Consider the following 25780-nt stretch of genomic DNA (forward strand, 5'->3'; position numbering starts at 1 on the left):
CAAGTGCAGAGTCCTGCATTTGAAACAGAAGAATTTCAAGCACTGTTACAGGCTGGCTAAGCAGCAGTTTGGAAGAAAAGGACCTGGGGATTAGAGTGGATCAGAAACTGGATATGAGTCAACAGTGTGCTTTTGTAGCCAAGAAGGATAATGGCAATATTAGGGTGCATTAGGAGGTGCATTGCCAGCATATCTAGAGAAGTGATTATTCCCCTTTGTTCGGCACTGATGAGGCCACATCTGGAATACTGCATCCAATTCTGGGCTCCCCATTACTGAAAGGCTGTGGACATATTGGAGAGGGTCCAGTGGAGGGCAATGAAAATGATTAGGGAGCTGGAGCACATGATTTACGGGGAGAGGCTGAGGGAATTGGACTTCTTTAGTCTGCAGAAGAGAAGAGTGAGGGGGGATTTGATAGTAGCCTTCAACTACCTGAAGGGAAGTTCCAAAAAGGATGGAGAGAGGCTGTTCTCAGTAGTGACGGATGTCAGAACAAGAAGCAATGGTCTCAAGTTTCAGTGCGGAAGGTCCAGGTTGGATACTAGGAAAAACTATTTCTCTAGGAGGAATGGGTTAGGTAGGGAAGCACTGGAATGGGTTACATAGGGAAGTTGTGGAATTTCCATCCCTAGAGGTGTTTAAGTCCCGGCTTGACAAAGCCCTGACTGGGATGATTTAGTTAGGGTTAGTCCTGACTTTGGGCAGGGGGTTGGACTTGATGACTTCCTGAAGTATTTTCTAGCCCTATGATTCTATTCTATGATTAAAATAAAGTGGAAAGTCTTGCTTAAAATATCAAAAGCCAGGAAATTTTAAAATTCCATCCACCCAAATAAATCAAATTAAAACATTATTGAGTGAATCAATTGTTCAAACATCTTGTCTTTTCTTTGGTTCATAAGGATCATTAACGTGGGTCTCTGGGTCTACTCTTCAAATGTGACAAGTTTTGAGTACCTCAGAGAATCATATAGGATTAGGGTTGGAAGACAGCTCAGATGGTCATCTGGTCCAACCCCTCCTCGAAGAAGGATCAACCCCGCCTGCCTCAGTTTTTAGTCCCCAAACTGAAAAATCATAAAGAGGCCTAATTGAGAAGGTGACTGCTCAGCATTTCTGAAAAGCAGGGAACTTGAAAAGAAAGGTATCCCTGGTAAAGAAGGTAATGGGGATTAGGGTTGAACCCACAAATTAAGACACATGAAATTTCACTTTTAGGAAGTTATAAAACATATATGGTGAGTTTTGCTGTTGACCATGGCGGAGGCAGGGTTTCACACATTATTTATCAAGGAAATATAAAGTCTCTCTTTATTCTGAATATGCCCTGATTAGTTTATTACCTGATTCAGTAAAGCATTTAATCACATGCTAAAACCCATTGCTGAATTGGGGCCATAAAGTGAGTTTATTCATTTATTTAGCCATGATTGTAAAATAATTTCTTATCAAACACATATCGAATTTTAGAGTGAACAATATATCCTAGTTCACCAAGGCATGTGACTAATTTTAATCATATGCTTAAGTAACTTGCTGAATTAGGGCCTAAATTATTTGACAACAAGCAATTCATTCCAAACTATATCAGTTGCTTAATTTGAAAACTCTAAATAATATTTTATTTAAACCACTCAGAACCAGATCCTGTTGATTAAAATCAATATGGGCTTTTGCCTTTTATTTCTTAAATAGCAGGATTGGACCTTATCTGACCAATATTACAAGTTAAGTGACCCACTAGGAATGGGACACTTCTAGCCCACTCAGCCTCCTCACCTGCACTAGTATTGATAGGTACATTTTCCCTTCTCTCTTCTTTTTCTGTTATAATTCTGATAGTCCCCCTTTTTTCTCCACTTAAGTTCATCTGAAGAAGTGGGTTTTTTTCCCGAAAGCCCATGATACTATATATATATATATATATATATTTCTGGGCATCCAATGTTGAGAGGGTGAAGGTCTGTCCCCCTTATACAGGCAAGAATCGAATGTTCTCAGAGGGTATGTCTACACTGCAAAGTTAACTTGAAATAACAGCCATTATTTTGAATTAACTTTAATAGCGTCTGTACATGCAAACCGCTATTTCGAAATTAATTAGAAATAGCAGAGCGCTTAATTCGAATTTGGTAAACCTCATTCTATGAGGAGTAATGCCAAATTCGAAATAGCTATTTTGAATTAAGTGCTGTGTAGACACTTAATTCGAAATAAGGGGCCTCCAGCCCTTCCCAGGGAGCCCTGGTGGCCACTCTGTGCACAACCAGGAAAACTTACTCAGCCCCAGAGACATTAAAGGGGTAGACCCTGGCCACAGTGCCTGGGCCAGCTCCAAGCCTGCCATCCAGAGCCAGCAGTGGCCACTGTGGCCCCTGACCCAGTGGCCCCAAAGTATGAGCCAGTGAGCCACTGGCAGCCAGCCTTCCACCGCTCCCCAGGAGCAGTCTGCCAGCTCCCAGGAGCCTGACAGGGGCTGGAGAAGGTGGGTGCCTCCTGGTCCAGGGTGGAGATCATGGACCTTATTCAGGTTTGGGGGGATGCCCCCAACATCCATGATCTCCGCACTAGACAGAGGAATGCTTCCCAGGTGGTCACACAGCTCTACTTCCCCTACTAGTTCCTTCCTGTTTGTGAGCAGCAGGTCAAGCTGTGCATGGCCCGTGGTCGGTTCCTTCAGCGATTATACCAAGAAGTTATCCCAAACATTCTCCAAAAACTTCCTGGATTGTCTGTGTTCTGCTGTATTGGTCCCCCAACAGATGTCAGGGTGATTAAAGTCCCCCATGAGAACCAGAGCCTGCTATCAGGAAGCTGTGTCTCAGTTTTCATGGTTGGCTGCACACATGCCACAGCACTATGACCATGAAGCCCGAGGTGCTGCAAAGCATTCCATGCTCATGGCTCTTGTGTTGCTCCTCATGGCACAGTACTTCGAGAGTGCCCACATGTTGCTTCAGCAGGAAAAGGACAAGAAGCAGGAGGAGAAGGAGGAAGACGAGAAAGATGAGGATGGGGATGAACCTCAGCGTGGCCAGGAGGATATGCTCAGGCAAGTCCTGGTGCTCATGCTACTGTGGACACCATTCAGTTGCCTGGACACAGTGAAATGCTACTCCGGCATTGGGAGATGAGCTCAGACTGGTGGGACCACAACTCCCACATGCGTAAGGCCATATTCCTGGAACTCTGTGAATAGTTCATCCCAGCCCTGAGGTGTCAGGATACCTGCATGGGGCCTGCTCTCACCATGTAGAATTTTGCAGCCATTTCCCTTTGTAAGCTTTACACACCAGACAGCTACCACTCAATCGGGAACCAGTTCAGGATGGGGAAATCCACAGTTGGGACTGTGCTCATACAAGCACAGCTAGGCCATCAATAACATCTGTCTATGGAGGGTCGTGACACTAGGGAACGTGGATACTGTCATGGAGGGCTTTACCACCATGGGCTTCTATAGCCTGTCGGATCTCATGGAGGGGCTCTTCCCCTTCCAGGTCAGTGGGCAGCCCCTCTGCCCAAGTCCATGGAGCCCCTTTGGTCCTGGGTCTTGGGCTGATGACCAGCCCAGTTCAATAGGAAATAAACCAGTTTGGGTAGTTAGAAGCCCAGGTCCTGGTTCAGAGTGGAGCAACAACAAACAGTCAATAGACCTGGCCCTGGTTCAGGGTGGGGCAGTAACACAAACAAACAGTCATCAGTTACAGTTCATAGCCCAGGCCCTGGTTCAGGGTAGAGCAGCAGGTAAACAGTAACACCCACGTTCTGGTTCAGGTGGGGGGGCGGGGATGGCAAGCAAACCATTATATAGTTCAATGGCCCAAGCCCTGGTTCAGGACAGAGTGGCAAGTAAACAGTAAGGCCCAAGCCATGGTGCAGGGCAGGGCAGCAAACAAACCATTATATAGTTCAGTGGTCCAAGCCCTAGTGCAGGGCAGGGCAGCAGGTAAACATTAAGGCCCAAGCCTTGGTACAGTGTGGGGCTGCAAGCAAGTAAGTCCAGAATTCTGGTTCGCAGGCCCTGGTTCAGGGCGAGGCAGCACAACAAACAGTAAATGGCTGGGTCTCCTTGTTTGGGCAGAGATCCAGCATTCTCAGGCGGTTGGCCTGAAGTGGCAGAGGGGGGAGATTGCCACCCAGCAGTTGGGTGGCGGGGGAAGGGTGACAGGCCCACCTACTCCACTGTGTCCCAGCCCAGGGCCCTAATATCAGCAGAGCAGTCTGTCGTTGGAACATCCGGGATTCAGACACACTGACCCCAGCTCTGGTTCAGCCAAATTGTGGTCACCTATTCCTGGGCTACCTCAGTTCTCCCTCCCCCCCCCCCCCCCCACGCATACCTGATTCTCTGGAAGGTTCACCGGTGTGTTGGGGATTGATAGCTCCAGCAGGGGTCCAGTCTAGTCATCAGCCTCCTTCAGGCAGGGTGGTCCAGGATGGTCCTCAGCCTCCTGCAAACATGGTGGTCCAGGCCAGAGTCCTCAGCCTCCCTGCCTGGGAGCACAGAGCAGACATCTGGTTCCTCTGCTGGCTGGGCCCCAACTGAGCTCTGGGGCTGGCCTTTTATAGACCTGACCACGCCTCCTGACTTCCAGTCAAGTGAGAAGGCAGGACCAAGTTCTGCCCAAAAGGGCTCACGGAGGGGCTCTTCCTCTTCTGGGTCAATGGGAAGCTACTCTGCTCCATTATAGCTTCTCTAACTGTGGGGGCACTGTAGATGGAATACACATCCCCATCCTGGTCCCTGACCTCAGAGTACATTAACCTGAAGGGGTACTTCTCTATGGTGCTGCAGGCACTCATGGATCGCAAGGACACTTCACCGACCTTAATGTGGTATGGTCAGGAAAAGTGCATGATGTGCTCATTTTTCAGAGCTCTTGCCTCTTCCAAAAGATGCACACCAGAACTTTTTTCCCAGACTGCTCAGAGTCAGAGAGGTGGACATGCCGATTGTGATGCAGTATGACCCAGCCTAGCTCTTGCTCCCCTAGCTCATGAAGTCTTAAACGAGCAGCCTGGATCCCAGCAAGGAGGAGTTAAATAACAGGCTGAGCAGGTGCATAATGGTGGTGGAATGTCCATTTTGGATTTTTAAGGCGAAGGTTCAGGAGTCTCCTGACCTGCTTAGACATGAGCGAACACAACATGGCCTTTGTGGAAGCAACCTGTTGTGTGCTACATAACCTGTGCAAGAATAAGGAGGAATTTTTCTGCCAGGGTCGGGAGGCTGAGGCAGGGCGCCTGGCCAGGGAATATCAGCATCCAGACATCAGCACAATAATGAGAGAACAACAAGGGGTCCAGGATCTCCCATGCACTTCACACTGAAGCTCTTCTGCACCCCTGGGAAGTCAGGACCATGGGAGCAGAAGAACTCACCATTGTTGCAGTATCTGAGGGAATGTTAGGGACACTCATGTTGTCTGCCACAATATGCTGCTCACTTGCACAGGGCTTGCAAAGCTGGCGATGTGGGACAGGCCATTGTACCATTCCTCGGGCTTTTTTAGTTCAGCGGGGGAGCAGCAGAGATGCAAGTTGTGGCCAGAGTGGTCATAGAAACGGCTGTGGGAGGCTTCCTTGGACAATGGGGTCAGATTTCCAGCAATGTAGCATCTACACTAACGTAACTTCAGCCATTCACACTCAGGGATAACATCACTCTTTGAGAAAATCAGGACTAAAGGATTTTATTTCCACAGCCCCTAAGGGCAGTGCAACAGTGTTGGTAGTGTTGACAAATCACTTAGATAAACAACTGTAGGGGGCTAAATTTGGGGTAAAGTCCTAGTGTAGACTAGGCCTAAGGTGCCACAAGACTACTTGTTGTTTTTAAAGTTACAGACAACATGGCTACCCCTCTGAGACCTCCAATATATGTGCTTTCTAGCCATATCTACTGTTTTCTTCTGTATTGTTGCAGTGACATTTTAGATATAGATATATATATATTCTTTGAGATATTTTAAGTTTTAAGGGTGGAAAAATGATTTTCACAAAAGTCACTGCTGCAGTACAGATATATATGTAAATAGGTGTGTTTGTGTATATGTTCAGTTATGATATGTATGTAAGATCAGTACTAGAAATACATGCATTGAGCTGAATTGGTAGTCTTGCAATCACAAGTTAGTTCCACTAAAATCTCAGTTTGACTTATTTGGCATTTCAGTCACCTCACAACATACCCATGCACACTTATAGATTGCTCAGGGCACCTTTTGACAGTTTTAAAAAAATATACAACTGAAAAAAATAATGGAGTGATCTGTCTGATGAAGTAATTCCAGTAGAGAGTAATACCAGTAGAGAGTTTCAGCCAAAACTTCTTCCAACTACATTTTATTTATATCAAATGTAATTGTAGACCAAGGCTTATTTTTTGATGAGTTACAAACTCCTGAGGATAGGGATTTGTAATGGAAAAGTGTTGCTCTGCCATCACTCTCTCACACACACAATGTACTGGTGTAATGCTGTGAGTCAAGAGTGCTACTGCAGTGTTACAGAAACAATGCCATTTATAATTAAATAGTCTTGTACAATTGCAGCAGCTTTCACATCTGATTTTTCCATTACACTCTGACTAACTGTGGGCTTTCTCCTTCTCCATGTTCTATTATGCCATTGCCAGCATACAGTTTCACCAATACTTGTTTTTTGTTCCTGTGCTAAAGTCTGAAAGACAACTACATTACACATCATATTAATAGTGTTTACTTAGAAGTGTTCACATATAATTTTCAGAAGCCTTTCTTATAGAAGCCCAGTAACCAATTTTAAAGTTCTTATATTTCATTCTTTCTTTCCTATTTCATTATTGAGAAACTTAACTTCAAATCTGATCTTACTGTGAAAATCATTACACTTTTCAAAAATTCATGACAATCTTTAGTTCATTTAAGACAAAATTTGTCTCTTCCAGGTGTACTCCATAGAATGTGTTTCTTTAGGTTGCTTCTGCGTACAGCACAATATTACTATTACAGTATTACTGTTAGGACTGAATCCTCTAAAGACTTACTATTGTGCACATTCTACTAATCTAGTAAGAGGATGTAGGCTAAGTCTTTAGTCAGATAAGACTCTATCCTATGAGGTGCTCCGCACTTTTAGCTCCAAATTGATGTTAACAGAAATTGAGGGTGTTCAACATCTTACACAATCACAACAGGTTTATTTAACACTAGACGATATACCTGGTATTACTCGGGTCCTTAACTCAAATAAGTTTTGTTTTTCTTCCTTTACATCATTGTTCTGGGGTGGGTTTGGGGATGAGAGGTTCAGTATCCATCCTCTCCTCCTGACTAGAACATAGGGTACATCTATATTAGCCCCCTAGTTCGAATTAGGGAGGCTAATGAGGGTGACCGAAATTACAAATGAAGCATGTTCCGGGCGGTCGCCATTTTTGGAAACTGACTAGCCTGGAATAACTGCCTACATTTACACGCGGCAGTGAAATGGGAGTTTGAAGTAAACCCCTAACTCGAATTAGCTGTTACTCCTCGTGTTACTTCTCTACCCATAGAGAATCTCTAGTAATAGACCCTCCCCTAAGAGATGTCTCTGTCTGATCCATGTGATCTCCACACTCGGCTTTTCCCTGCCCTTTAAAAACTGCTCTACGACCTTTTTAATGTTTAGTGCCACCAATCTGGTTCCATTTTGGTTTAGGTGGAGCCCATCCTTCCTGTGCAGGCTCCCCCCTACCACAAAAGTTTCCCCAGATCCTAATAAATCTAAACCCCTCCTCTCTACATCGTCTCATCCATGCATTGAGACTCTGAAGGTCTGCCTGCTTACCTGGCCTTGCGTGTGGAACTGGAAGCATTTCAGAGAACGCTACCATAGAGGTCCTGGATTTCAATCTCTTTCCTAGAAATCTAACTTTGGCCTCCAGAACCTCTCTCTTACTCTTCCTTATGTCATTGGTACCTACACTTACCACGACCACCAGCTCCTTCCCAGCACTCCACATAAGACTAGATGTCTCTAGACTGCTGTCATGTAGACTCTAGATGTCTCGAGAGCTCTGCAACCTTTGGACTAGGCAAGCAAGTCAGCATATGATTCTTGTGGTCATGACAAACCCAGCCATCTATGATTTTAATGATCAAATCCTCCTAACACTTGCCTTTTCCTAGTGACTGGAGTTCCCTCCACTGGAGAGGTATCTTCAGTGGGAGAGGATACCACATAATCTGGAATGAGGTTCCCAACTATGGGATCATTTCCCTCTGCTCCAGTTGACTGTTCTCCTTCTCTGAGCTTTTCATCCTCCTCTACAGCACAGGAGCTATCTGACTGGACGTGGGTCAGTGTTCCAGGAAGCCTCATCTACGTACCTCTCTGCCTCCCTTAGCTTCTCCAGTTCAGCCACCCTACCCTCCAAAGCCTGTATGCAGTCTCTGAGGGCCAGAAGGTCCTTGCACCGAATGCACACTTATGCCGCCTGTCCATAGGGCAGGTATCATACATGTTACATTGGGTGCAATCAGTGCTTTTTTTTTTTTTGTAAAAAAAGGTGCTGGTACTGCAGGGGAAAAGTTGCTGAGCTCTGACTGGAGGTGCCAGTACTGCGTCTAGAGGTGCCAGTACTGAGTACCAGGCAGTTCCGTCACAAAAAAAGCACTGCGTGCAATAAACATTATAGCTCCAACTCTGCTGCTGGGCTTCTGCCTAAATTCTCTCCTACAAATAACTAGATTATTGATAGTCTTTTTATTTAAATCAGGTAATTTGTGTTTTAGTTTAGTTTAGAAGTTTTAAAGAATGTCAAGTGTACTTAGCCCCTTTCCAACTCCCCCCTCTAAACTCCCTCAGAAAACTCCCTGTTAGCTGCCCCTGTTCGCAAAGTTCCCTCGTCACTTACTAGTAGGCTTTATAATTAAGGTAGTAGCCTAAGACTCCGGTTCAATTCCTCTGTGACCCTGGGCAAATCACTTTGGTTATGTTTACACTTCGAGCAGAAAGTATAAATTCCAGCTACAAGAGGTACGGCAACTCTAGTATTGCATTGTGTGGAGTATACAATTATAGAGTAGCCACAGCTGTGTGAGCAGGAATAGAGGCTAGGCACTTTGGATATATGCCTAGCACTTTGGACTGGTATCTATTTGGGGTGGCTCTCCTGTTAATGCAGCTATACTCTGTTTTTAGCATATTAGCTGTTGTATTGCCTCCCTCTGGGGCGTCTGGTATTGGCCACGGTCGGCAGACAGGATACAGGGCTAGATGGACCTGTGGTCTGACCCAGTATGGCCATTCTTATGTGATTACTGGCTATAATTCACTTCCTGCATTGTTGGAGCAACTCGTAAGGATGTGCAAGAACTACAAGGTGGTGTTCCCCATATATTCTTAACAGTACTTTCATAGCATGCAGAAAGGGAACAATAGATGCAGTGCACAAATGCCTGAGAGAGCAGCAGGCAATTCAATTCCATAATATACTAAATATTTGAGAGAGTTTGTGCCTCTGTCTGTCTGTGATTCTGTTTGTTCAAGAACTCCTTCTAAATGGTAAGAGCTAGAGAGCCAAATTTGGTATGCAGCTTTCTCTTTATCCTCCCCTGAGGCTGTCCCCATGCCATGCTCAGACTCTTACACCCCTTCATCTGAGCTCCCTCACATCTCCTAACCTCCTGTCCTAACTCTGACACCCCCATTCCCTTTCCTGAGCTCCTCCTCACCCTCCAATCCTGAATCCTGCAACCCACATATTTCGAGCCCCCCACATTCCTAAGCCCCACCCTGATTCCTGCATCCCCCACTGCTAGCCTCCTGTTCTGAAGGACTTGAGCAATGATGGGTAAATCAACTAATCAGAGATACTCGCACATTATATTGGCTTTAGTATTTTGGGAAGACCTATGAAAAAATGATTTGCTCTCTCCCTGTTTCTTGCCCTCCGTTATACACAGAGCTAAGCATTATATGCAGGGCTAAGAGAGGCTTAGTGAAATGATTCTGTGGAAAACACAGCTGATCCATTTCCTATAAAAGGCTGTTGTGTGTGGCAGTGTTCCCACTAAGATTTTCTATCCATGAGCAGAGTTTTGTCTTGTGTACCAATATTGAGGTGGTGTGCGCTTGTTTGGATATATGTCACCATTGCACACACCCCCAGTTACAATCTATCTATCTATAAATAAAATGCTATGAAAGAAAGAATACTAAAAGAGCCCTTTCCAAGTCACAAAGAATAAAAAGAGCAGTTAAATAAGCACTTTCACTCATGCATCTTTATTATTATGGCTAACCCTAGATGCCAATGTATTGTATTTGTCCCACAATCTGCTTATTGACCACCCCTGCATTATGTGATGTGTCACCACACAGGAGTCAGAAGGCCTTACAGTCATTCTGAAGAAAACGGGTGCTTCCTAACAAATGAGGCTGTAAATAATGAATTGTGATGATTGCAGCGGGTACAAGAACAATCCCATTTAAATTGTTTATAAAAAATTTAGTTAAGATAAGATAAGGACTTAGTTCGAGTTAACGTTTGGCTGCCGCATATAGCCGCGGGCAGTTAGTTCGGACTAGGGGGATTTAAAAATGATGACTGGACGGGAAGATGCAAATAAAGCCCGGGATATTTAAATCCCAGGCTTCATTTTCAACTTCGAATGCTTACATTAGCCTCTCTAGTTCGAACTAGGGGGCTAGTGTAGACACTTAGTTAGCTCTTCAAGTGGCCTGATGCTTTCACAAAGTTTACCTGTTTTTCCTTAATGATTAATATTTAACATAAAAAAGTGAAAATAAAAACAGAAACCCAAAATAAACACCCTAAATACCTTTGTCAATAATAAAGCAATTAAATTATAATAAACAATAAAAATGAGCATTAAAATAAACATTTAAAAATAATTATAGATATTGCTATAAAACACAAAAAATAATACTTCTTTGTTAAAATCATTAAAAAGCTTTAAAAAAGCCACCATCTGGGTGGTTTAAAAACAAAAACCAACCTAGCACGCGTGCGCACACACTCAATATAATACGAGAAAGCTCAACTATTAAACTCCAATTCAAAATAGAGATGTAAATGGTTAACATATTCACCCTTACTGGGTGATGGTAACTACTTACAATGAGCTGGTGGGCTGCTCCAGGGCTGTGGGACTTGGCAAGATCAGTTCCAGCCCCAGCCAGGGCCTCCAGAGCAGTCGTTGCCTGCCATGCAGCCTACAGCTTTGACCCCAGCTGGGGCTGTGTTGCCCGTAACATGGTTCTGGCTCTGACTCCAGCCAGGGCCAGCGGAGCAGCCAACCACCTAGCCACCTGCAATGTGGCTTTGACGAGGAGCAGCTGCCTGCCACGTGCCCACAGCTTCAGCCCTGGGGAAGGACTGAAGCAAGGGCCAGGGCCGCTTGGTGGCTGCCCTGCTGCTCCTGGGGCGGGGCAGGCACCCACCATGCAGCCCAGCCCCAGAGCATCTGAGCAGCCACTGCATGGCTCTTCAGGGGAAGTTGGGAGGGAGACACATTTTTTGGTGAGCACCCGCACACCTTAGAGGGAACCCTGGTATTAGGATCATTAGGTCTGTTGCACTTTCTCAACCCTGCTGAAGAACAAACCCAGACAAAGGCTGGGCTGGACCAGTATTGCTTCTGGGGTTGTTTATTGGTACAGATTTTCTCTCTCTTTCTCTTTCTCTCTCTCTCTCTCTCTCACACACACACACACACACACACACACACACCCATTCATGCTGGCAGTTTGGAGGCAGGCTGCAAGTGCGGTGTAGTACTTTTGATTTCGTAGTTGGCTGGAGTGCTGGCCAGGTGTCAGCTTCCCCACGGTTCCCTGGGAGATCCTTTTGGATGTGCAGGAGGCTTCGCTTTTTCTAGACTATATACATATTATAAGCATACATTAAGCAATATGGTTTCTAAGCAAAGTCTGGCCTTATGACCTTGACATAACAAAAAAAAATTTAGAATAAATGATGTGGGTTAACACAGGGCTACTAAACTTTGGAAGCCCAGGGAGTAATAATGATACTCGCAGCACATGCTGAGGGCTGCAGCTTAAGTGTGGTTGTATATACATGCAAATATATATGCCAAAATATGCAATTAGCTTATTTCACACTGCGGGGCATGAATACAAAGATTAAGCCGTAAGCCACAGTGCCGGACTCAAATGTGGCCAGTGTAAGTCAGTCAACATCTCCCAGGCTCTGCCCACAAGGCTAAGCAGCCAGCACTTCCCACAATGCCCCAGTGCTCCTGGCACCTGCTCCCTGGGGGCTAGAAATGCAACACCCTGTTGTTCCAGCTAGCCCGTCCGCTTGCATCTTTCAATGCTCACCTCATTGTGGAGCATGTTCCCAGTGGAGGCCATGTTCAAAGGATCCCACCTGTGGGCCAATATGTTGAGCCCTGTGTAAACTCAAACTGCTCCACAGGCCGCATGTTGAGTAGCCCTGAGTTACCATAACAAGACGACATAGCAACAAGCTAACATAAAATGTATTGGTTGACACCTAACATAAATTGTAGCTCAGAGAGCCAGGGTCAAGGGAAGGAGGAAAGCAGAGGGGTATGTTCAGCCAACTAGATGCCAATAGAGTGGGGGGGTCATATCCGACTGGCTATAAAGTCTTTTTGCCCACATGCTACAGAAATGGAGTTTGCTGCTTGTTCTTTTGAACCCTCCTGATTAAGTAACAGGGACAGTTTGTTTTCAATGCTGCTCTGCAAAAAAAGGAGACTGAAACGTCTCAATTTTTTTCTTTTTCATTAAAAGGGGACTGGCAAAAGTCCTGTGGTGTCACCCCAACTTACCAATTCAATGAAAATTCGTGAGAATCCCAAACATGTGTTAATGACAAACAGCAGTGTACCTTGTTGAAAGGAAGTGTCCAGCAGATGCTGCAGGGATCAGACATATTTTCATTAATATTCTCATTACTGACCTGGAAGAGGGAGTAAATAGTATATTAATGAGATTCACAAATAATGCTGAAGGTGTTAGAAACACCAGCAAGAACAGTGAAATATTAAAAAGGATCCTAGGGTAGTTTGAAATTTGTCGATCTATCTTGTTGTTCTTGTCCAGACAAAACTCCTATTTAGTGGAAGTTTTCTGGAGAAAAGGCAGGGAAAAAAGGCAGATAGGATGTAATAGAATTATTTCTAGTTTGTAGTACTGTTATTATCTTTGAGGGAAAATCTGAAATCATATTATCTAATAATAAGGAAACATCCCTGGAAAGTAGCACTAAGGAAAGAGAACTAGGAAGCAGCAGTGAACAGTTAGCTGGACAGAAGTTTTCAATGCAATATAGCAAGGGAGGGAAACATTGTGATTTGTGGCTGGATAACTGCAAGGAATAAAATCACAGCACAGAGAATTCTTAACCCACCTCCGTGTAATTCTGTGAATCCACACCTTTAATGCTGCATACAATTCTAGGCACTTTGATACAAGTAGAATGTATATGTTGGAATGAATTCAGTGAAGAGAGACAGTAGTGATGGAGGAAGGGACAGAGTTATGAAAAAAGGTTAAAAGTAATAAGTGGACTAGATTCAGACCTCTAGCTCACGGAGAAGCAAATTACAGTTCCCTACATGCACTGTAGCCACAGAGTCTCAGGGTATGCCTACAGTAGAAGTACGACAAGGCTACGTCTACATTGGCCCCTTTTCCGGAAGGGGCATAGTAATTTTTGAAATCGCAATAGGGAAATGCGCGGGGGATTTAAATATCCCCCGCGGCATTTAAATAAAAATGTCCGCCGCTTTTTTCCGGCTTTTAGAAAAGCCGGAAAAGAGCGTCTACACTGGCCCCAATCCTCCAGAAAAAAAGCCCTTTTCCGGAGGATCTTATTCCTACTTCAAAGGGATTCACCCCAATAAATCTTTTTTGTATTGCTGATTGCTATTATTTCATGATCTGGTGTAAGGTAGTCTTTTATAACTTGCCATGCATTTTTGGACAAGACTTCAAATTGGGGGCCTGCTGAACTCTCTCTGGAAAGTCTCTTCCTCATGAAAAAATCCCTACATCATGAAAAATATTTGATGTACTCAGTCTAACTGAAAAATACAAAAGTGGGCTATGCCCACGAAAGCTCATGATACCATCTACATGTTTTGTTAGTCTATAAAGTGCTACTATTTGTTGTTTTTTTCTGTAACAGACTAACTCGGCTGAAGCTCCTTATTTTGGTTGGTTATTTTGATTTTTTATATGTAAATACATTATGAGCACTTACATGAAACGGAAGTTTTGACATCCCTGGTGATACATCACAACATAATTTAAAATGCTCACTTGACTATCATCTTAATAACTGATTATCTTGCTCCTTTTGATTAATAAGGCTATTTAGCATAAGCAGAAGTATAATTAGACTTGATCAGGCTATAAAATATTGGTTTGCGTTAATCTAGTGTTTTTTATCCTTTACAACCTTCTGCTTCCCTTTCTTTTGGAGTGTAGGGCAGCTTTGAAGGTGGCCCTGTCCCTTGCTAGCTGACTGATCTGTTCTGAAGTTGTTTGTCACTTAAAGTACTGATAAGATAGATAGTCATCACTGATTCTCTTTGATAACTCCCTAGCTAAGCTCCCCAGATTTCACCCAGACTTCCACAAAGACTTTGAAGTAGGCATTGTTTAGCCATTAGATCATCCCTAGAGACCCACTGCCTGAATCAGATTTGAGGCTGCAACAGCTTTTCTTTCATGACCCAAAGGGCCTTGCCTATTCTGGACTGAAGCAAGTATCCATGGATACAGAAATTGGCCCTACTTCTTTGGGTGCAGAATACCCATGTCAGGGTAGGGAGTCTTAGTTAAGTCTTCTAAATTGCTTTTAATTATGTTTTTCCCGCAATCACCCTTGATGGCAGGTAAGGAGAATGAGAGGGTCACGTATATATTATTTTGTAAGTTTCATAAGCCTCTCAGGTGATCTGTTTGATGGTACCGGTCTCCAGGAGTTTTATCAAAGGAGATTGTTAAGCACAAAACTTTCAGGAAATGAAACAACGATAGAGAAAAATGCTGGAGAAAGCAATGGAAAAGCTGTTTATTATGAAACATAACATAAAAACAGTTATACTGCGTCAGACCAAAGGTCCATCTAGCCCAGTATCCTGTTTGCTCACAGTGGCCAAAACCAGATGCCCCAGAGGGAAGGATCACAACAGGTAATCCTCACATGATCCCTCCCCTGTCACCCACCTCCAGAGAAACAGAGGCTAGGGACACCATTCCTACCCATCCTGGCTAGCAGCTATTGATGGACTTAACCTCCATGAATCTATCTAGCTCTTTTTTGAAACCTGTTAAAGTCCTAGCCTTCACCACATCCTCTGGCAAAGAGTTCCACAGGTTGACTGTGCACTAAGTGAAGAAAAACTTCCTTTTGTTTGTTTTAAACCTGCTGCCTATTAATTTCATATGGTGAATCCTAGCTCTTATATTTTGGGAATAAGTAAATAACTTTTCTTTATTCACTTCTTCTATATCAGTCATAATTTTATAGATCTCTAACATATCTCCCCTCAGTCTCCTCTTTTCTAAACTGAAAAGTCTAATCTCTCTTCAAATGGGATCTGTTCCAAAACCCTAATCATTTTTGTTGCCCTTTTCTGAACCTTTTTCAATGCCAATATATCTTTTTTGAGATGAGGAGACCACATCTGTACGCAATATTCAAGATGTGGGCCTAGCATGGTTTTATATAGAGGCAATAAGCTATTTTCTGTCTTATTCTCTTTCCCTTTCTTAATGACTCCTACCATTCTATTTGCTTTTTTGAATGCTGCTGCACACTGAGTGGAAGTGTTCAGAGAACTATCCACAAGGACTCCAAGATCTTTCTCTTGAGTAGTTGTAGCCAAATTAGTCCCCATCATATTGTATATATAGTTGGGATTATGTTTTCCAATGTGCATTATTTTACATTTATCAACATTAAATTTTATTTGCAATTTTATTACCCAATCACTTAGGGTGTGTCTAGACTACCTAGTTTTGTCGACAAAAGTGGACTTTTGTCGACAAAACAATACCAGCGTCTACATAACGTCGACAGAACTCCGCGGTTTTGTCGACGCTGGTATACCTCATTTTACGAGGCATAACACTTTCTGTCGACAGAACTCTGTCGACAGAAGGTGTTATTGCCTGTAACACTGCGTCCAGACTACGGAGTTCTGTCGACAAAGCGGCTTGCTTTGTCGACAGAACTCCATGTGTCTGGACGCAAATTGTCGACGGAAGTTTTGTCGACAGTATCTGTCGACAAAACTTCCGTCGATAAAACGCGGTAGTCTAGACGTACCCTTAGTTTGGTGAGATCTTTTTGAAGCTTTTCACAGTCTCATTTGGTCTTAACTATTTTGAGCAGTTTGGTATCATCTGCAAACTTTGGCACCTCACTGTTTACCCCTTTGTCTACATAATTTATAAATAAATTGAATAGGATGGGTCCCAGAAAAGACCCTTGGGGGGACCTCACTAGTTACCTCTCTCCTTTTGGAAAACTTACCATTTACTCTTTGTTTCCTGTCTTTTAACCAGTTATCAATCCATGAAAGGACCTTCCCTCTTATCCCATGACAACTTACTTTACTTAAGAGCCTTTGGTGAGGGACCTCGTCAAAGGCTTTCTGGAAATCTAATTATACTATATCCACTGGATATCCCTTGCCCAAGTTTGTTGAACCCCCCCTCAAAGAACTCTAGCTGATTAGTAAAGCATGATTTCCCTTTACAGAAACCATGTTGACTTTCTCTGAACAAATTATATTCATCCATGTGTCTGACAATTTTATTCTTTACTATAGTTTTAACTAATTTGCCTGGTACTGATGTGAGACTGTAATTGCTAGGATCACCTCTAGAGCCCTTTTTAAATATTGGCATCACGTTAGCTATTTTCCAATCATTAGGTACAGAAGCTGATTTAAAGGATAAGTTACAAACCACTGTTAATAGTTCTGCAATTTCCCATTTGAGTTCTTTCAGAACTCTTGGGTGCATGCCATCTGGTCCTGGTGATTTGTTACTGTTCAGTTTATCAATTTGTTCCAAAACCTCCTATAATGACACCTCAATTCCTCAGATTTGTCACCTAAAAAGAAAGGCTCAGGTTTGGGAATCTCCCCAAAATCCTGAGCCGTGAAGACTGAAGCAAAGAATTCATTTAGCTTCTCTGCTATGACTTTATCATTTCTGAGTGCTCCTTTAGCATCTCAATTGTCCAAGCGCCCCACTGGTTGTTTAGCTAGCCTCCAGCTTCTGATGTACTTAAAAAAACATTTTACTATTACTTTGAGTTTTAGGCTAGCTGTTCATAAAACACTTTTTTGGCTTTTTTTATTATATTCTTATTATTAGAGCATGGAATTACTGTCCATATTTTATACTTACTTTCACAAAATTTATGGTCCTTTCTATTTTCCTCACTAGGATTTGAGTTCCACTTTTCAAAACATATCTTTCTATCTGTGTCTGCTTCTTTTACCTGGTTGTTAAGCCACTGTGGCACTTTTTTGGTTCTTTTACTGTGTTTTTTAATTTGGGGTATACATTTAAGTTGGGCCTCTATTATGGTGTCTTTGAAAAGTTTCCATGCATCTTGCAGAGATTTTACTTTTATACTTTGTACCTTTTAATTTTTGTTTAACTAACTTCCTCATTTTTGAAATTCAGTGCCACAGTGTTAGACTGCTGAGGTGTATTTCCCTCCACAGGGATGTTAAATTTTATTATACTATGGTCACTATTTCCAAGCGATCCAGTTATATTTACCTCTTGAACCAGATTCTGCATGCCAGTTAGGACAAAAAGAAGAATAGCCTCTTCCCTTTCTCCAAAACCAGATGGTTTCTAATCCTGTGCCCAAGGCAATTAGATCAATATCTTCTCTATTGTCAGTCACTTGCCTATTCATAAGACAAAAGAAAAGATGGCTTAGTGAGTTGATATCGTCTTCCACTGATTTATTTTCAGAGCTTAGAGTGAGTCACACACTACTGGCTTCAAGTCACTCTCATTACTGGCTCAGGGCACAGTGTATTTGTGGGTTCAGGTCACATTGCCAAAATATATTTGAATGCTTGCTTATTTATAATTGGTGTAATTCCTGTTCTGTTTCTTTAGCAAGAATCTTTCAAACAAACTGTTAGATTGCTGAGGTGTTTTTCCCTTCACAGGGATATTAAATTTTGTTATTTTATATTATAAACAGTAACATGTGTGTTTGATACCTTACAAGCTATACATCATTTATATAGTAGCCCAATGTCTGTGACTCCGTAATGGTGTAACGCTTGGTGTTGTCTCCGGGCAGCGCTGTTCCCTCTGTAGCGTCCTTCGCCACCTGCCGTGGTGCTCAGCTGACTTCTGCACTGCTCAGCTGGGCCGTCTCGGGAAAGCAAATGGTGCAAGCGGCTGTTTGGGCCCCACAGTCCCCATGCATCACCCCAGTGCTGCATGGGGAGCATAGGGCCTGAACGACCACTTGCGCTGCTTACTCCCCCACAGTAGCCTGGCTGAGCAGCGCAGAAGGCAGATAAGCGCCACTGCAGGAGGCGAAGGGGGATGGGGTGGTGACATTCATGGCTAGGGGGCGGGGCCTGGAGCCGCTGTCATGCCACATGTCAGCGCCCCGCTCCCCTTCACCTCCCGCCATGGCACTCGGCTGAGTTCTGTGCCGCTCAGTCAGGCCACCACGGGGGAGCCCAAATGACCGCTTCCTCTGCTTGCTCCCCCGTGGCAGCCTGGCTGAGCAGCGCAGAACTCAGCTGAGCGCCACGGCAGGAGGCAAAGGCAGGTGCAAAGGGGGACGGGGCAGTGACGTACATGGCCAGGACCCGTCCCCTGGATGGGGAAGGACTGAGGAATGGCATCCTTCACAGACCACATCCTCGCAAAGCCACCAGTCGAAGGATCTCAACACGTCTGTGGGCACTGTTACTGGCATGTCCATATGCTGGAACACTGGGTTGTGGGTCTATGCCAACCATTGTTGCAGGCCATCAAGAGCCCCAGCAGCCTCATGCAACACTGGGCCATCATGGTGGAGAACGACTGGGGGACCAGGGTGGATTTGGCTTTGTTTAGGATAAGGCCCAGACTGATGAATGTCTCCCTGACAAGGGACATGTGGTTTATTATCTGGGACAGGGAGGAACCTCTTATAAGGCAATTGTCCAGGTACAGATAAACCTGGACCCGTCATTTCCTCAGGAAAGCAACCACTACTGACATATATTTTGTAAAAACCCTGGGTGCTGTAGAAAGGCCAAAGGGGAGGATCATAAACTGATAATAGTCATGAATTGCCTGTGTGCAGGTGCAATGGAAATGAGATCGAGGGCAGCATACCAGTCTCCCATGGCTAGGGAAAGAATGATGAAGGCCAAGGTTACCATTTTGAACTTTGTCTTTACTATGATTTACTAGATTCCTCAGGTCCACAATGGGGCAGAAGCCACCTTTTGCCTTTGGGAGTAGCAGTAGAAACCCTTTCCCCTGATGTCCCAGGGGACCTCCTCTACCACCCCCAGGTCAAGAAGCTTCTTTACTTCCAGCCTGAGAAGATGCTCACCGTGGCCAGGACCCAGTGGTCCATCATGATGTGCCACCAGGCACAATGGAAGGGAAAAAGAGGATTGGTAAAAGGCCTCTGGTCTGAGACTGGTGTGCTGTCATTGCTCGCACCTTCAAAGATTCAGCCTGAGACCTGGGACTAGCTGGAATGACACGCCCCCGGGTCAGAAGATGAGCAAGAAGGATGCCTGCTGCTTCTGTTATTATTATTATGGCCCCTGCGTCTAGAGAAATCCGACCTATTTCTCTGCTAGAAAGGGTGGGACAGGGCCCCAGGGAAGGAGCAGCATGTACCACTATCGAGCCCAGAGACGGATGTGAGAACATGTGCTTCTGGCCCACCTATGGGTCAAAGTACCACCATTCTGCCCTCTTGTCCATAGGCAGAATAAACACTGATGTCTGTCAGAGGGCCTTGGTGATTTTCCCCACTGTCTTATTCAAGGGCAATGCCACAGGAGATGGCACCTCTGTGTTCAGGATGTCGACCACTGGGTTGGAGTTCTCAGAGGCCCCTGGAGCTGGACCCTGAGACTTTGGGCCAGTCTCCAGGAGATCTTGATGGGCACAGGAGTCCATGGCTGGCATTGATGAAGAGGCCAATCCTAGGGCCTTGTTGGGAAGGACGATGAGTACTTATATACTGTTGAGTCCTCCAGTTCGTGCAGCTGCTCCGATGACTGAGAGTGGGCAGACTTCCCCGATGGCCCTTCATCACCCTCCAATGGGGGCTGAGGGGATTCACCCCATACTGCTGAGGTTTGCGGTGCTGGGGCACTACGCAATGGGGTGGACAAGGGTAGGGCCCAGATTCCCAAACATGAGGATCCCACCGTGCAGAGAGTACTCCCTTGGGCCTGGTCATACACCCACAGGATCCAAAATGGCCACTAGTCTGGGTGCTGCCACTGTGGAGGCCAGATCTGCGATTGGCCCAAAACACTGACATGGTGCTTGTGGTGCTGGGAGTGAGAGTGGCACCGAGACCTGGTCAAGATCTAGAACAGCACCGGGACCGGGATCGGCATCAGGAGTCCAAGCAATGCTGGGAGGGGATTGAGATAGCAATGCTCTGGACTGAACCAACTCTACAATGGAATCCGTTGAGTCATCGGACTCTGAGCAAGAGGGGCTGAGGCTGGACCCGGGGATTGGTGCCTTTCCATGTGCTGAACTGATGCTGGCTTGCCCTGGTGCTGCAATGACGGTGGGAGCATCAGGTGATCTGGTGCCATGGATTGGGCCACCAGGATAAGTGTGCTAGACACCAAGTTCTCCCTGGACTCCTGAGAGAGCGAGGCTACTGGTACCGGAGGGCCCATCTGTGTCGGTATAGACATGAGCACCGGGGAGAGCAGCACCACATGGGGCACCGGTACTGAGGGCAGGGCGGGCCTACCCGTGTCCAGTGCCAATGACTAAGCATGAGCCCGAGGCTGGTCTCAGCACTCTGCAGGAGACGAGGGTGAATTAGCAGTCAGTTCGATCAATTCCCACGTTGTCTCAAACATATCTGCAGTGGAGTGCCTTTTGACCGGAACCGGCTTCTCTGCTATACTGCAGCTCTTGGTCATGCTCGACTAACCATGCTCTGACTCAGGAGCAGTAGACCTTGTGGCTGATGCAGGTGCTAATACAAACAGAACTTTGAAATGTATCAGAAGCTCATGGTGTGTAGCATTCTTTAACTATACAAAAAGGACTAATTGAGGACTAGTTTTCTTCATAGAAGTTAGAACTGTCAGATCATAGTCCCACATTTGAGAAACTCCTTCACTCCTGTCAATCTTACCACTGGTCTAATAATCATAATGATTAATATCTCTGGGAACAGGGCTTCTTAGTGGCCATTTACTGCCATTTCCAAATCATTAATCTTCATAGTAAATCTTCACTCCATGGTTTCTATGATTCAAACTGTGTAAAATTTCATAATAGAGCTAGTATGGGTAGGGGAAGCAGTGTTTTTGTTTGTTTGTTTGTTTGTTTTTTGTCATGTTACTAATTCACTGGTGTTGAAACCAGGATGAGTCTATTGATTTCTCCCATCCAAATCCATTCCACCTGGAAATGTATTGGAGATAGTGTTGCTATCTCAATTCTTTGGAAAATTACTGCTTGTTGGAATCTGCTATGAATTTTACTTTATACATTGTCATGCAGTACTAATTTAGTAGATCAGGGCTTAGGCACTGTGATAAAAGAGTGCTTTAGAAAACACTAAAGAGAGACACCATTTTCTCTTTAAAACATTTAAAAATAAGAATTTCTCCAGTAATTTGCATATTACCATAGAAAAGAAGTGAGAAAAATGTGATTTAAAGATTGCCTGTACTAATAATTCACACAGTAGACATTTTCCAAGTAATAAATTAGTTGCAGATATAACATTTATCTAGATCATTAAATTTACCTATTTTTTTAATGAAAATCCAGCCCACTAACAATTTGCTATTCAAGCAAAAGGGAATGGTCTACTCCACTAGCAAGTATGGCCTCATTTATTTTTCTACTGTATGATGTTATGTCAGCTCATATTAACCTTTCATATAAAACATTTTGGTTGTAGGGAATAATTCCAGACACACTGGGTGCAGGTGAAAATAAGCAGAGGATTTATTGGTTCACACAGCTGGTGGAGTACCCCCCTGGGATTAACCTGCTGAGTACTGACTTAACCAAAACATACATTAGATTATATAGGCAACAGATGGGCGGAAGGGAAGTGATTTGATAGGTCTAGCGGTGGAAACATTATGAGCACATAAGCCAATAAAATATGAAGGTTACACAGGATCCCCACCCATTGCCAATTAAACATATTATCACTAATACAAATAATTATTCCTAACAAGCTAAATAAGCCAACATAAACAAAAGCATGTTGATGGTCATTTTTTTGGCCAGAAATATAATGCGTCTACTTCGGGGGTGGTATTGCCTTGGCGCGATCTTTGGGATCCGAGCTTATTTTCTAGAAATAAGGCAGACAGTGAAAAACAATCCAGCGCGGTTGTTTGGTACTGGCCTTATCAAAGTGAGGCCCTTTTGGAATGTGGTTGCCAGGACAACCAGAGTCAAGTTAACTGCTGTGCTGTATTCCCAGGCTTGTCTAATGATTTCGGATTTGAGTTCTCAGTTCTCAGCAAGATACCATGGACTGCCTCAGTTTACCCCTACATTGGTAAAGAGGTATTGCAGCTAAAATGGAAAGAGGAATGACAATTTGCAACATTCAAATAGTGGATATTAATTTTTAATAAATACAACTTGCCCTAGATTGCCTTAGTATTATATAAATTATATACAAGTGGCCTAAGGATTCAGGATGTATGTTCCTTATTATGATAAAAAAAACATGTTAAAACAAAGAAATAGTCAAATAGCGAACAATGTTTTATGAATAATTTTAAATACATTTTTCGCATCCTAAAAACACTACATTTGGCAGTGGTGGGTTAACCATAGAAATGACATATACACAGCACATTATACTTGTGACTTGCAGCAAATCATATTTATTCTAAACATATGCAGATTAATTTTAAAATAAAATCAAGGGTGGGTCATAAAAATCAAATTAAATGGTGAATGCCAAGCTGTCAGCAGCCTTTAGAACATGACAGACACATCAGAGGCAAAGATGCAAAGATGTAGACAGCTTTTGGGCTTCCCAAGAGGCCATGTTCCATCACATCAGTATTGGGAGGGTTATCTCAAGAGAATAAATGGTACAATATGCTATTGTTAAAAAAAAAGTCAGTAAACTTAAAAGCATCAATGATTCCAGAAAAAAAAAACCCCCACACACCATACCATCAGAGAGAACTGGCTCCAATGTCAAAATATCTGGAGGGTCAATGTGTGTAGGCAATTATCTGTGAAAATAAAATTTAATTTTAAAAGTAGTCAGATGAACAAATAGATTAAATTACTCCAGTTGTTTTTAATTATAAATAAAAAGGATGAATATTGTCCAAATCCAAAAGACAAATTTCGGAGACTAGGAAAAATTAAAATTAGCGTATTCATAAAAGTTAAACTAATTTTTAGAAAAAAAGGAGAGAAAGAGTTCCACAATAACCAGAATATCATATTCATGGCATGTTTTGAACATGGAGATTATCAGGGCTTGACAAACGGTGGTGAAACCTACTCGCCAGCCCCGCACTGCACATGCGCAAGACCTGCATTGCGCATGTGCACGCTGCTGGTGAACAGGTCGACCAGCTGTAATCTACTGCCCACGGGCGAGTAGATTCAGTGATTTTTTGAGCCCTGGAGATTATAATGAAAACCTAGCTAGAGTTAGGGAAAGTTACACTTAACCTCCAACATAGCGAGCTTTCCTCCTTTTTCTTCTCATCATTGAGATAATACTTATAGTTTAATCGTACCCATAATCTATTAATCTACACTTATGTCTTCTCCAGAAACACTTTATCCTCACAGGTATAGTGCACTGCTGTAACACTTCAGTGTAGACTAAGGATGTTAAAGACTAGTTAACTATTTGATAAGCAAATCCTTATTGAACAGTCAAGTTGACTAGTTGATTCCTGCCAGACAGGATTCAGGATTCTATCAGACAGAGTCAGCAAAGGGGGGGGGGGGAAGAGTGGATATTTCAAAGCGGTAGCACTGCAGAGCCCGTACTCTGGGCTCCATGTGGTGCTGCCCCTTTGAAATGCTGCGGTGGATCAGATGTGTGGTGCTGCTCCTTTGAAATGCTTCTGCAGTGTTTCAAAGAGGCAGCGCTATGTGGAGCCCGGAGTCAGCTGGGGACTCCTGAGCTGACCCCAGGCTCCCTGTGGCATTTCTATGGAACCCGGAGTCAGCTGGAGAGTCCCCAACTGATATATGGCTCCATGCAGTGCTGCTGCTTTGAAATGTCGAGTGGAGCCCAGGATCAGCTGGGGAGTTCCCAGCTGACCCCAGGCTCTGCGCAGCATTTGAATGGAACCCGGGATCAGATGGGGATTCCCCAGCTGATCTTGGGATCCAGTGCAGCATTTCAAAGCAGCAGCGCCGCATGGAGCCAAGGCTCAAATAGTTAATTCTCCTCAGTTTTACTCTCCTTTCCAAGTTTTCAATCCCTCCCAACCCGCTACCTTCAAAAAAACAAAAAAAAACACAACTTTTTTGTCAAAAAACCCCCAACAAAAGACCATTTTTTTCTTCATGGTTCATCCCCGACCTCATTTTCCTTCATGCCTGTATACCCAGGCTTTAAATGGTGTGAATTTTGCCATGAGGCTATGTCTGCCTCTGACGGGCATGCCTCATTTATAAAGTGTCTGGGAGAGGGCCATCTGATGCAGAAGTGCGCACATTGCTCGAACCTCATGGCTAGAGCTTGATGCGATCACACCAATATGCTGAAAACAAATCTGCAGGGCTCAACAAATCCACTCACCCATGGATTTTGGCAGCAGGTGAGCTGTGTTGGGGCGGAGCTGCCCCGCAGTGGTGAGGGTGACCTGCCCCGCATTTCAACAGCGCCGACCTCTGTGCTACATGGGCAGCAGTCTGTGTCGCTTCTGACAGCAGTCTGCACCGCTTGCTCCTGTGCGGCTGCCGAGCTAAGCGGCGTGCAGGGGGACCAAGTTGTGGGACGGGAGCCAGAAGCGGAGCCGCACACGGGCGTAGGGCAGGGCCAGAGTGTGCGTGCGTCCCTGACATCAGGGGGAGAAGTGCCGGCGCAAGAGAGCACTGCATTCAAAAGGGGAGCAGTGGAGGAAGGCAGAGGGGAGAGGAGACAGAGGAGAGTAATGGAGGGAGGGGGGTCCTTAGTGTCTCTGTTCTGAGCTACTTCCTACCTCTGCTTCTCCGTTCACGTCCTCTGCCCCCACACTCTGCTCTCTGCTCCACTCCCCATCTCCCTCCTGCCTTCTTTGACCTCCTCCATCTCCCGTCCCCTCCGCTCTTACCCTTCACTCCTCCGCCCACTGCCGTCCTCTAGCTCACTCCTCTGTTCTCCCCTCTCCCTCCATTACTCTCCTCCGTCTCCTCTCCCCTCTGCCTTCCTCCACTGCTCCCCTTTTGAATGCGGCGCTCTCTTGCGCTGGCACCTCTCCCCCTGATGTCAGGGATGCACGCACACCCTGGCCCCGCCCTAAGCCTATGTGCAGCCCCACTTCTGGCTCCCATCCCAGGACTCGTCCCCCCTGCATGCCGC

At 44.5% G+C, this 25780-nt stretch overlaps 2 protein-coding genes across 38 annotated transcripts in view; one reads left to right on the plus strand and one right to left on the minus strand.

Moving 5' to 3' along the window:
- The window catches only part of CDH18 (cadherin 18), a 1055536-nt gene that overhangs the window by 424000 nt on the left and 605756 nt on the right, over window positions 1-25780 (plus strand). The gene's annotated exons all lie outside the window — the stretch shown is intronic.
- Window positions 1-25780, minus strand: part of LOC106731726 (uncharacterized) — a 136594-nt gene that overhangs the window by 56135 nt on the left and 54679 nt on the right. For 7 of the 35 annotated variants that reach the window (XR_012901771.1, XR_012901770.1, XR_012901763.1 and 4 more), the window contains 3 exons: window positions 17800-17933; window positions 12816-12902; window positions 4347-4457 (listed from right to left, as the gene is read on the minus strand). Coding sequence is in view for 5 of the 35 variants with exons in the window: in XM_075921439.1 (XP_075777554.1) it covers window positions 17800-17933; window positions 23414-23421 (142 nt within the window). In the remaining 30 variants the exon portion in view is untranslated. Of the gene's footprint in view, window positions 1-4346; window positions 4501-12345; window positions 12455-12815; window positions 12947-17799; window positions 17934-23413; window positions 23481-25780 lie in introns of those variants that run through there. The other 28 variants (XR_012901774.1, XR_012901773.1, XR_012901778.1 and 25 more) reach the window with 15 other exon arrangements.

Source organism: Pelodiscus sinensis, chromosome 2, assembly GCF_049634645.1.
Source record: "Pelodiscus sinensis isolate JC-2024 chromosome 2, ASM4963464v1, whole genome shotgun sequence".
NCBI lineage: Eukaryota > Metazoa > Chordata > Testudines > Trionychidae > Pelodiscus > Pelodiscus sinensis.